At 40.1% G+C, this 12,746-nt stretch overlaps 1 protein-coding gene across 6 annotated transcripts in view; it reads left to right on the top strand.

Annotated features, from left to right (window-relative positions):
* Positions 1 to 12,746, top strand: part of adgrb2 (adhesion G protein-coupled receptor B2) — a 437,226-nt gene that overhangs the window by 280,529 nt on the left and 143,951 nt on the right. For all 6 annotated transcript variants that reach the window (XM_037535324.1, XM_037535323.1, XM_037535321.1 and 3 more), the window contains exon 16: positions 3,652 to 3,695. In XM_037535324.1, coding sequence (XP_037391221.1) covers positions 3,652 to 3,695 — 44 coding nt within the window. The remainder of the gene's footprint in view (positions 1 to 3,651; positions 3,696 to 12,746) is intronic.

Below are 12,746 nucleotides of genomic sequence, written 5' to 3'. Positions count from 1 at the left end.
AACCTTTTTTGTCATTTTAATGTTCATTAAAATGAAGAACATTTTCCCCTCTCCTTCAAAGTCAACCTGAACTCAAGATAGACTCCCCCCGATTCTGTTGTATCAGATACCACCCTTTAGTTAGGACTCCCCCAATCCCATGATACCACCAGCGCTAGGAGGGCGAAGGCTAGCACAGGCATCTTCCATGACCTGTGAAGCATCTCTGCATCTTTTCGAACTGCTATTCATGCAACATATTGGACAGCTGAGCGCCTGTGCTGACTAGTATCACATTGAGTGATGGGGGAAGATGGGGGGACATCCTACCAACCCAGAGAGCGAGGGCAATTGTGCTCTCTTGGACTCCCAGCCACTGATGGCTGTAGCATCACCAGGGACTCGAAATAGACCTTATTTTAACTTGTTAATTCAGTTTCTGGTCAAATTACAGCTCACAGCTCATCATTTATCATTTAATTGACAACATTTTTGAGCTTAAAACTAGTCTAGCCTTTCTAACTCAAAGTTTTCACTTCAGAGAAAAGTTTTCTCACAACTGCAACACAATATTACATTATTTTCCGCACCATGCATGGTTTTACTTGGTGTTCAGCTGTGAAGAACTGAGTTCTCTCATTATAGCTAGTAGGGATGCCTTTAACATTATCCTTAACTGCCATGTTAGTCCAACAGCTTTGTGACCTTTTGATAATATAGCCTCTGTGTGCTAACTGTGTGGTCATATAATTATGTGTACAACAACTGGCACTAGACGTGACCTATACATGGTATGCCCCGTCATCCATGAAAAAACACATTATTTGCATGAAAATGAACACAGCCCGAAAGCCTGGAATTTGCTAGCTGCCAGCACATAGAGCGATACAGTTTTAGCATGTAATTTTGATGAAATTGCCAGCATTATGTTCATATTTTAGCGTGTGTCATATTTGACCTCCATATGGATTGACAGTGTGTCAGAGGAATAATGTGGAGGCTCCTATGCTGCAGTGCTATTGGTGTGGTTAGTAAATCTGCAGAAATCTGTCATTTTGATCCCCCCGCCACCCCTGCGTTGCTATGGCAACCTTCACCTGCTGCCTCCTGCAGGAGTTTTGGGACCAAGTGTGGGTGTGTATGTGCGTACATGCTCAACCTTTCCAAATCTCTCCAGAGGCAATGGTAGGTCGTGACCTGTTCAGAGGTGGTCGCAGAGTGGATCTCGGCCAGGGTCTGTACCCACACGTCCTGGCCACAGATGTTGGTTTAGGGGGGCTGGGACATGTCCTCTCAGTGTGGACAGCTGCTCTGAAGCAGCATGCCTGCTCTGACCTGACCCACAGTGGTATGCTGGGAGGTGGAGGCATAGCCGCCCCTTTTCACCACCAGCTGTGGCTAGCTCTCTCAGTGGCCAGGCCTCATCCATATCTGTCAGTTTTAGCCCAAGCAGCTCGCGCGGTGGTCTGTGCCTTGGCCACAGGCTTCAACGAGTCTGTTACTGACAGCTGATGTAAGTGAAAGTGATTTCAGCATCACATAACAAAAAAAAATCTCGCATTCTGCTCACTTTATCTTCTAATCAGCCATCTCTGTCCTCCTGGTATCTACAAGCTGTATCCAGAGCTAAATTCCTTATGTCGCTGCTCTGTATGTGCTAATAGGCTCCGTGCTGCTGAACGCGAACTGGCAGAGCTGTACTGGAGTGCCATCAGTGCTCGCACACTGCGCAATTAGTGCAGGCCAGGCCATATGCTGTCAGAACACATAAGGCAGCAAAGACAAGGGTGCATGCGTACATGCGTGTGCCTGCATGTATTTCTATACAGCTTGGCAAAGAATGCTGAGGGCTGCTGTTCTTTTGATGTGGTATGAGGTTAATAGCCAGTTATTCAGTAGTTAAGCAAAAGTCATGCCACAGTCAGTCACCAGGGGGCACATGAACTTTTTTTTCCCTTTTTTTGTGGAATTATAGCATGATAAATAGGCTGCCCACCTTATGAAAGGGATAATAAAGTGGAAGATCTCATGTAGAGAGCAATTGCTGTCATAATTTGCTCAATGCATGTTTAATGGTCTCACTTTAATGGTCTCGCAAATTATGTCTACTTTTTTCTGTTCTTTTTATTTTGTAGCCAGACAGGTTGTTATGCAGGAAGTATAAGTAACAGAGTAACACTTTGTTTCACAGGCTACCTATGTAGGGACTTTGTAAGTCATAAGGATGGATATATATATGTGTATATATATATATATATATATATATATATATATATATATATATATATATATACATGTGTGTGTGTGTGTATACGTATTTTATTTTTTATTTAATATATATAGCATGAGCTTGTGAATATATAACATAAGATGAATATATATAACATAAGATACTTTCTGAAGTAAATGACAATGTGTTCACATGAGGGGTCTTAAACTAAATGATGTGACTAAGTGATGGACAATTTTATAAAACTGTTATAAAGCATCATTCCTAAGTAAAGGAAGAGGCAGAGGCCTCGTAACAACACCATCGATTTTATAGGCATTATATGGCGAAACAGAATGTGGACACATCGTCGTATTGTTAGGTTCAGGTGTTTCAGCTACACCCATTGCTATATAGCCATGCAGTCTCCATAGACACACACTGACTGTAGAATGGATGATAGTTAAGAGCTCAATGACTTGAAACATGGCAGTGTCAGAGGATTCCATCTTCACTACAAGTCAGTTTGTGCAATTTCTGTCCTGCTAGACTAGAAGACAGAAATCTAGATAAGAAATTTTAATAAAATTAGACCGTGTATTGGGAGCTTCATGATATGGGTTTCCATGGCAAAGCAGTTGCCCATAAGCCTAAGATCACTATGCGCAGTGCCAGGCGTCGACTGGAGGGGTGAAACTACGCCATGGACTCTTGTGCAGTGGAAACATGTTCCGCAGTCTGATGGATAAAACTGGGTTTGGCAGATGCCAGGAGAGCACTACCACCACAGAATGCCTAGGTCCAACATTAGGGTTTGGTGGAAAAATGTTATAAATGGAACAGTTGCTCCTCACATGTCCCCTTATGTCAATATAATGTAACTAACTTCTTTAAACATACTTATATTTCAAATACTGTCATGAGAAGTTCGTATATACTGCTATAAACAGCAGTAGTTTGGAGACATTTGTCCAGGTCATAAGATCCCTATTAGAGGGGTCAGTAAGTGCTGCCCCTGGACAGCTCTCCCTCCAAAGAGAGATATAATGGGCAGAAGTGGAGCTAAGACAGATTAGTCAATTATACTCGTCGATTCACTGATGAACCAATAATGGGCGATTCACCCAGCCATGCACCACTGAACCCTGATTAGGGCCTCACTCTGGCCTGGAAGTGAGGGAATCAGCCTTGACTCTTGCGAATCAATAAATTGTGAATGAGTTTTGGTAATGAGTCATCTGCAGTCTAGACAGAGATGTGAGCTGAACAATAAATAAAAGGGCTGATTTGAGGTTGAGTCCCAAGAACCTGTTGTTCAGTATAAACACAAACATGCACAAAGAGTGCTTTTTTGCAGCATTTTCCTTGTCTTATGCATTCTGTTATACCTCCTAACGCACCCTGTTTATCTCCTCCAGCACTGACTCCCTCCTTCCTTCTCTGTCTGTCTCTTCTCTCTAAAGGGCACGTCAGATCCACAATGTGTCATCTGGGACCAAAACAGCCCGTAAGTCTAATTCTATACACACACATACACAGGCATGCACACATACGCTGCTGTTGTATGAGCTCTCAGTGTGATGTTTTTGTATTCTTATCTGTGCTTGTTCACTTGGATGACACATATGCACTACTGGGCAAAGGTCAGAAACCACTCATTTATTTAATTCCATGTCAAAAACAGCTGTTTAGTACAAGTTCTTGATTTATAAGGAGATATTTCTGAGGAGATTCGAAGTAAGATAATTCACTTGCATGAAGAAGGAGAAAGTCAAAGGAAACAAGTGAAAAAACAGGAGTTTTCCAAAACTGGAATCATATTGAAAGATACAGAGTAGATGGGTGAAGTGAGTAAAGTATCCCCATCAGAGAAACAGCGCTTAAAGCTTTCATCTTCAAGAGAGCAGAAGATCAAGCTGCTTCAAATATGAAAAAATCCACAGGTGGTTCTGTTCATCCTTCCACTGTGAGAAGACGACTCAACACGATGCTGAGAAATAAATAGCTTGTATTCCGTGGCTGTTTTGACTGGAAATTAGTGAATGAGCGCTGGTCTCTGACTTCTGCACAGTACTGTATATGAATGTCGGGGGAAGTGTTTGCATTTTGCAGATTCATTAGCAGTCAGAAGCTAGTAATGAAGTCCCTGACACTATGTTAATTGAATTTGTGAGAGTGAATACGGATCCCCTTCTCTCCTCCAGTCATGCAGTAGGTGGCTGACACACTGCTCTGCATTTTTGAGAGACAGGTTGACTCATATTGCAGCTGAAGTCGTGCTGTGGGGGCATCCGTAAGCACATCAGCCAGAGTTCTCCCACAGAAACACCCTTGGAAATTTGGAAATTGTTTTTCTTTGGAAGCTTTTAGATATTGAGTCTTACGAAGCCATTCGCTTCAGGTTCTTTGAAGTTCCCTCTAATATTTTAGCCTCATCATTTAGAGTAATAGTTCTGTGAGAAATCCAATTGTTGATCAGCCAAGGCATGTTTGACTAAATCATGTTTTAAGCTTGATTCTTTTTTTTTTTGCACTGGAGCTGCAAGGCAAATGGAGATAGTAATGAAAGCTTATAGCTACCAGGCACTGCACAAAGTGCATGACTAAATCATCACACGTTTGAATTCAAGGCCTGCTAGTGTGGTTTCTGTCACTGTATGCTAAAAATGGACATGGTTTAGGGTTCAAAATGCCTTCTGCTGCTGTTTTTAGTCATGGAACACTGTTGTATAATATGCAACAGTACGCCATGCAGTCTAAGAAACCACATAAGCCAGTCTGTTTGAGATTACTCAACAACTTGACATGGATTGAAACAGGTGATTTAGACATGCGGTTTGCACGATGATAGTTGGTTGTCATGGAATTTATAAGCTTCTGTTTCTTGTTACTGTTACAAAGTCAGCACAGGTCAGATACGTGCAGATAAACAAACAACGTTTAAATTGTACTTGATGGTTTGGATGTGTAACAAAGAGCATGGTCAGAACAGGCTAGGGTCAGCACCAGAGAGTAGGAAAACCAGGACAAGAGGGACATTCAGAGACCATAGTGCAGAATTTTGTAAATGTAATTTTAATTAGTTTAAAGTAGCAGTTATATATCACTTTAAAGGAGGTCCTGTGTCTCAGACCACAGGTTTATAGTTACACGTTCACTCTATCGCATATCCCAAGCTACTGATGAACATATTCTGGTGGACGGAGTTGGTTGAGCATTCAAGATGGCTGTTGCAGTTTGGCTGAAGAAAATGTTTTCACACCTAGCTCTGCACTAGAGTTCAGTGTTTGGTTATATTGCATCTTTTTAATGTTTTATACGGTTTGGTTTCACAACTTATCAAACTGTTCATGTACATATGGGTGTGCATTTCCATGTGAGCATTCAGTAGTGTTGATGGGGGTGCTCGATGATGTTGTGCTGAGAGTTCTTGCCAGCTTATTTTGGTTTTATCACCCAAACTACCACTTCTCCAGTGGGCATCTCTCACATAAATATCATGGAAAAATAAATTTCTCTTTTTTGAGCTAAAGTAGGTTTGAAGTGGTATGTAAACATTGCCAGAGTTTCAAAACATACCATCCACTACGCCGTCCATTCAGCCCATATAAGGAAGCAGCGTATTTCATTGTTTCTGTTATGTCACAAGAATCAACCACTTATTCAGCCTAGAGCACTTTGGCCCCACCCATTCATATTGAAGTTCTAGGGATTGATTCAGCTCTGAGTGCTTTTTCAATGAGGCACAGTACAAGACAGCCAGTCAGACCAGAGGCCATTTATCTTATGTCTATACATTTATCAAACATGAATACAAAGTAATAAAATCAGCATGTTTAATTCTAAGGTAAAGGGGGGTTGGAAATGGTCATGTGAACATGAATTGCGACTATTTTTGAACATGAAACCAACCAAATGTCATAAAGGGTCCTTAAGGATAAATATGAAATACATAGAATAAAAACATAGGATATGAGATCTTTAAAGACAACAGGAATCATAACGCATAAATCTCTGAGCTAGCTGAGGGTTTTTCCTCAAAGGTGGGAGGAGCAGGTGAAACATGATACTATTGGTTATTATTATTGTTCCCCACCTGCTGGTACTCAATGACATCATCAAAACTCAGAAGATGCTTTAGAGGTGGGCAAAAAGTCAGGACTTTTTGATGGAAGATTGTGGTAAAACAAGAAACTTATCCTTTTGCTTAATATGACTAGTGACATGAACTAATGAAGCCTATAAAAAAAGACTGTAAAATCTCACCCTTTAAAGTACCTGCCTATGTTTTTTTTTGTCTTTTTTTAATGAGGACCATCATAAAAACATCTGTCTAGTATCTAGTATAGTATCCAGAACATCTAGTCCACTTCAAAGTGGAACTGTTGATTTTTTGTGTTAGTTTTTTTTGTGCACACCCAGCAATGGGAGCATTCACACCTGTTAGAATGACCTGAACTAACGGAAAGGTTTGATTGCGACAAACAAGGTAGGTGTGAAAGTGCCTTTAGTCAATACTCATTTGTTTCTGCCTCTATATTTAGTACAGAGCGAGAAATTTTGCATCTTGTTTGTGTGAAAGTGTGTGTTTGTGTGCTCCCTTGTGTGTTTAAAGCATGCGTGCTTCTGCAAGGAGGCATCTGTGCCTCTACTGATTGCTGCTCATGAAGCGAAGGCGATGGAGAGGGAGAGGGAGAGGGAGAGAGAGAGGGAGAGAGAGAGAGAGAGAGAGAGAGAGAGAGAGAGAGAGAGACTACCTGTGTGCAGCACCTGTGGAGCGGTGAATTCTCGTCTGTGCTGCACACTCACACGCGGCTGCTCTGGTATTTCCTCTGGAGCAACTCCCCGCTGACACAGCACAGCGCTCGCATCATTAATACACACCGGCCGCACAGCGCAGCAACAGGCGGACCTGGCTAAGCAGGAGAATAGCAGGCGCTAATTACTGAGGCAGAAACCACCCCTATCTGCAAATGCGCAAAGTCGATTAACACAAAACCCCATTACCTCTCCTGCCAAATTACATTCCAGATCAGCCAGTGATGAATGTGGCAGTGTGATTAAAAACAGACACACATTTATCCCTAATGTAGAATCTAAACATGGTAGCTTACAAACAGCTGGATGTTAAAGTGACACTCTGGCCTAAATGAAAAAAATTAAGCGTTCAAGCACTTTTGGCAAAGTTCCTAATTTGGTCTGATGAGTGGAGAGGATCAGTGTCAGGAGGCTAAAACTTACATACTATAATTCAACTTACAACTGTATAAGCAAAGTACACCTACAGTTACACTTATCATGCTGCTATCTCAATGTTTATATGCCAGTAGTAAAGCACAAAAACATGGTAGTAATATAATAATAATAATAATAATAATAATAGCATCATACATATGGCCACTATTAAAAAAACATGACAAATAGAAATGCTTGGAATAAATAGTCAAATAGAAATGCTTGGAATAAAATCTCTTTTCATTAACTTCCATTACAAGTAAAGAACATTTTTGTCACCTTCTGTTTTTTTTTTTGAGATTTTTTTTGAGAAAACATTTTTGAGATTTTTTTTTTGTACAATGACGATATTCAGTATAATGATTCAGTTGTGTTGCCAGTAATAAAGGCATTCATTACCCATGATGTTACTGTAATTCTTAGTCTGATCTGCAGATATTTAAGCAGAAAATCCCAATTATAATAAATAGGATAATTTTGAAGAAAAATAGAGCACTAATAATAATAATAATGCATAAGGCAACAAAAAAGCAAAAATAAGTTTAAAAAAAAAACTTTTTTGTTGTTGTTGTTTCATCATTACTGACCATATCTATACAATAAAATTCATTTTGGGTTTGAATAGTTACTGACAATTATGTAATAATTATATATAAATATAAAATAATATAAATAATTCCCAAAATTATCTCATTGTCCTGCATTTTCAAAAGTGTAAGATTCATGCAGGACACTGTAAGGCAAAATATTTCCCAAAGAAAACATCTTTATTTCAGATTTACCATCATCGACATTGCACATAAACGCTCAGGTAGAAGATGCATGTAGGTTCATTGGTGGTTATGAATAGTAAATAAAATGGCTGTATTTGTGTTGTACACATCATGGTCTCTGGGTCCTATGACCACCACTGTCAGCACATTTCTCTACAATTACCCATTTCACATCAAACCACTCTGAATGGCTTTGTTTACATCTTAATCACTGAATCACGCAAAATTTTGAGATGTTTTACAAAAGCAGACACAGAAACCTAACATTACTGCTGAGTTCAGACCATACCTTCAACATGGTGGTGGTAGTATGAGGGAAGACTAATTGATTAACATAACTACATAATAAATTAACTTTGTATATTTGCTGGTTGGTCATTGGACTCCCAGCAGTTGTGTAATGCATGCTAGTTATTGTAGCGAGAACATTACATGAGAAATAACATATGAAATGCCAGTTTTAAGCCAAAACGCCCCTTTAACAACATTAACAAACCCTATGCTGTGAAATGAGATTTTTTAGAGAACATTATAGCAGGCACTACACACCGTTTCATTTAGCAGAGTTAAGCAAAGTGTGATTATTTTTCATCTTCTGCATTTATTCTCCTATTTTTCCTTTTTTCATCTTTTCTCAAGCAATTAGGTGTTTCTTTAAACAATTCCCCTGATAACAGCTTTTTAAGATAATGATAATTTCTCAGAGGATCTCTCCCGCTCTCTGTTATTGTTTCTCCCCTTCTCTTCTAACACACTCACAATAGTGAAGCCTCTAATCAGCGCCAGCTCTGTGTAGTTATTACACACTGCTTCTGCATAATAAAGCTGTAATAGTGCAGCTTTGCATTTCTTTCCTTTTGAATCAGATTATTCTTAGTGCATGCATTCTCTCTGCCAGCTGACGTTCATTTATAGTAACTAGTTGATGTGCTGTTGGTAATCAGGCGAAGCACAAGCTGACCAACAGCACTGACTGTATGCATGCGTTTCTGATTGGAGCAGAGATATGACCCAGTAGCTCCACAAGGTTCAGCCTGGCCTGTCCATGTGTCGAGATTTACAGATTATGATTTAATTAAGACTGCTGTACATACTCTTACTCCACAAATACCATGTACCTCAATGCCCTGAACATGGATTTAGTGCTGTGGTGCTGTCAGCTAGTGCTCTCTGGGAGATGTTTTTTTTTAAGGCCTCACTGAAGAGAAGCAACCCACTGGCTGCAGACAGCAAAGGCAAAACAAGTCAACCACAGAATCCGTCTGAACTTTAAACACTTTGGGCACTGTGTCATCTTAAATTCTCTTTCTTTGTGGGCAGTGACTTCATCATATTGACCAGTGTTTTAGCAGTCAAACTTCATACTGTGCTTAACTTCATAGGTTGACTGTTCATCACTTAAAGGGCTCATATCATGGAAAATTCATTGATTCTGGTTTCTTCATCTTGTTTGTGATGTCACGTCCATTTGCATTTACATATCACTAGCCATTCAGCCTGCAGCATTTTAGCTTGCTTATTCACTTTGAAGTGAATGGTGAAGCTAGTTGAAACAGAGGTGATTTTACTCATCAGCCTTATTACAGTAATACAAATAGATTGTGTATTTGTGTAATTCTCATGGGTAAAGAAAGCTGGAACATGGTGATATAAAAATGAAATTTTGATGCATAAAAATACAAAAGTGTTGGAAATGGATTTCAACGAGAAAAATAAAAGGGGATACGAGTCCTTTATGAGCTTTTAAAGTGGCCAAACCGTAACAGGGCCGCTGTAATCAGGCACAAAAAAAGAATATTGTACAAAGTAAAACATTTGGCGCATGAAGATAAATTGCATTTGATCACTAAGTCATAATGGATGCACTGTACGAGTGTATTAGCTTAGTGATTTTGGTTATGCTCCCGCAGCTGTGCCGCCATGCAGCTACTGTGGGCGGATGGGGATGGCTAAATGGACACTATCTGGGCCGGCCCAGGCTGCATTTGTTTTGAGCCAATTTTGAGGAAAGCTTTGTGGAGCCGTCTTTGTTCAGAGGGGAGTACCGAGCACTGTTATGAAAAATATTGTTTTCAGCTGAAATGGTGCTGTGCAGCCATTCCACCGGAGCTCAGGGTGACTCCTGCTGCAGCATAGACTGAGCTGAGGCTCAGAAAGTCAGAGTGGAAACTGGCATGTGTCCAAATTACGAGTGGCCAACTGGGTCTTCAGTTCTGGTAAGGCCAGAACTTGCAGCTCTCAGGTGACACCGCAACATGGCAGCACTCATAGTGCAAAGCATTGGTGCTTTCATCCTTGTTAACTAACTTAATATACTGCAAATTGAACTCTGATGGCTGGCAAGGTTTTAAAGACGTAAACTCAGACAAGTTTCATGGTAGTAAAGTGTCTAAGTCATGATGTATCACCAGCTAGTGGACACTGTCTTGATCCCACGTGAACAGTAGACTGAGCTGACATTCTTCCATACCAGTGGATACAGGCTGCACTGTTCACATGATAAATATAGCGCCACATAGATAGTTATGGTATACATTTTTTGACTTTATGAGTTGAATGGACCATCTGAACACCGATCAGACATAACATTATGACCACCTCCTTGTTTCTATGCTAACTGTCCATTTTATCAGCTCCATGGAACATGTATGCACTATGTAGTTCTATAGTCTACAGTCTGTAGTCCATCTGTTTCTCTGTATACTTTGTTAGCTTCCTTTCACACTGTTCTTCAATGGCCAGGACCTCCACAGAGCGGGTATCTTCTGGGTGATGGCTCATTCTCAGCAGTGCAGTGACAGTGATGTGGTGGTGGTGTGTTAATGTGTGTTGCGCTGGTATGAGTGGATAAAATACAGCAGTGTTGCTGGAGTTTTTGAACACCTTTATAAAACACATCCTGTGACCACTGAAGAAGGACTAGAGGATGACCAATGCAGACTGTACAGCAATAGATGAGCTATCATCTCTGGCTTTACATTTACAAGGGTCCACCTTATGTATGTATGTATGTGTGTATAAATATATATAATACATTTTAGGGGGTTGTAACCCCCCATTAATCTCTCCTTGGAAATGACGCCTATGGCAGTGTGGAGCTGTTTTACAATGGAATATGACACCTTAATACTGTGTTTGAGCCACGTGTCATCTTACCACTGACACATAAAATGAGCTATTTTGAGTCTATTTTCTGCCACTTTGCACAATATAGCAAGCCACCAGGGACAAATGAATATGAAATACATTCCTGACATGTTGTTCGCTCATGGTTTGCAACTGCTTCTGGTTTAAAGCTGGCGTTAAAGCCAAAAAAGTGCATTCAAACCAAGGGAAAAGAGCAAGCAACCGCATGTGTGTTAGGCAATTATGAAATCATGGTGTATTCCTGACAGCACAAAATGCTTATTTCACATAAACAGTCCACAAAAAACAAGAGTGTTTATCACTATGCATATATTAATATTCATGGCAGAATATTAATGTAACAAAATAACTGGGCCGAGACATGCCTAGAAATAATCGTGTGTTTTAAGATATTTAAAGATGTTCAGATTTTAAGATGTTTTATTTCTAATCAGACTATCTCCCCCCACACACTTTTCTCTCTCTCACCCCTGCTCGTCCTCTTGTGCTGCTTCTTTGTGTCTGTCCCACTGTGTGGTTTCTCAGGGCTGTGTTAATTATGCTCTGCTCTCTGACGCTCTGAGTGACCTCACCTCCACTGATCGTCATTTAATTTTTCTTGGCTGACCTTTGTTTGAAGTGAGATGGCGCTCTGCACGCCTCCTTTCATCGTAATGCCACCTCCCCCTCCTGGAGCGTCCTCTGCTCCACCTCCTCCATCATCTCTATATCGCTCCTTCACCTCTGTGCACTTCAGTCCAGTCCAGTAAGATTGACGTGTGTGTGTGTGTGTGTGTGTGTGTGTGTGTGTGTGTGTGTGTGTGTGTGTGTGTGTGTGTGTGTGTGTGTGTGAACGTAGCGTTGCTGAAGAATCGTCAATATAACAACTGAGGTCAGAAATCATAATCCTGGTAACCTTCATATTGTGACGTATTTCTGAGTTTAACACGGTATCCTGGACAGTGTCTGAGTGTTTTAATAGTTAGATGGAAACTATCAATATCTAAATGTATTTATTTATTTATTTATTGTAGAAGAATTGAAATTATAATGGAAATAAAAATCAACTGTAATATTTCCTGAAACTAGACAAAGCAGAGAAATGCTTGTTGATGCTTAAAATGTAGTGAAAACTCATTGGAACCGATTTTTACATCTAAATATGTTATGAGACAGTTTTAAAAGGAATGCCGCCACTTTTCAGCACTTACAGAGAGAGATGTACATAAAAGGCTACAGCCTGTTTTCCTAAATGGAAAGGATTCAAACAGCTCTAAATGGTACAGAAGCGTGATCTGTCTCAGAACAGTTTCAATGTAAAAATAAATAAGTAAATAAATTCTTATCAGTAGGTTATGGCGATGGTAAGCGCACACTATTTGCATGTACATGAAATTGGAGATGGAAACAATGTATTTTTATTG

The sequence above is a fragment of the Pygocentrus nattereri genome, chromosome 27 (genome assembly GCF_015220715.1).
Source record: "Pygocentrus nattereri isolate fPygNat1 chromosome 27, fPygNat1.pri, whole genome shotgun sequence".
Taxonomy (NCBI): Eukaryota; Metazoa; Chordata; class Actinopteri; order Characiformes; family Serrasalmidae; genus Pygocentrus; species Pygocentrus nattereri.
The sequence above is the reverse complement of the archived record's forward strand: the minus strand, read 5'-3'. Positions and strand labels throughout refer to the sequence as shown.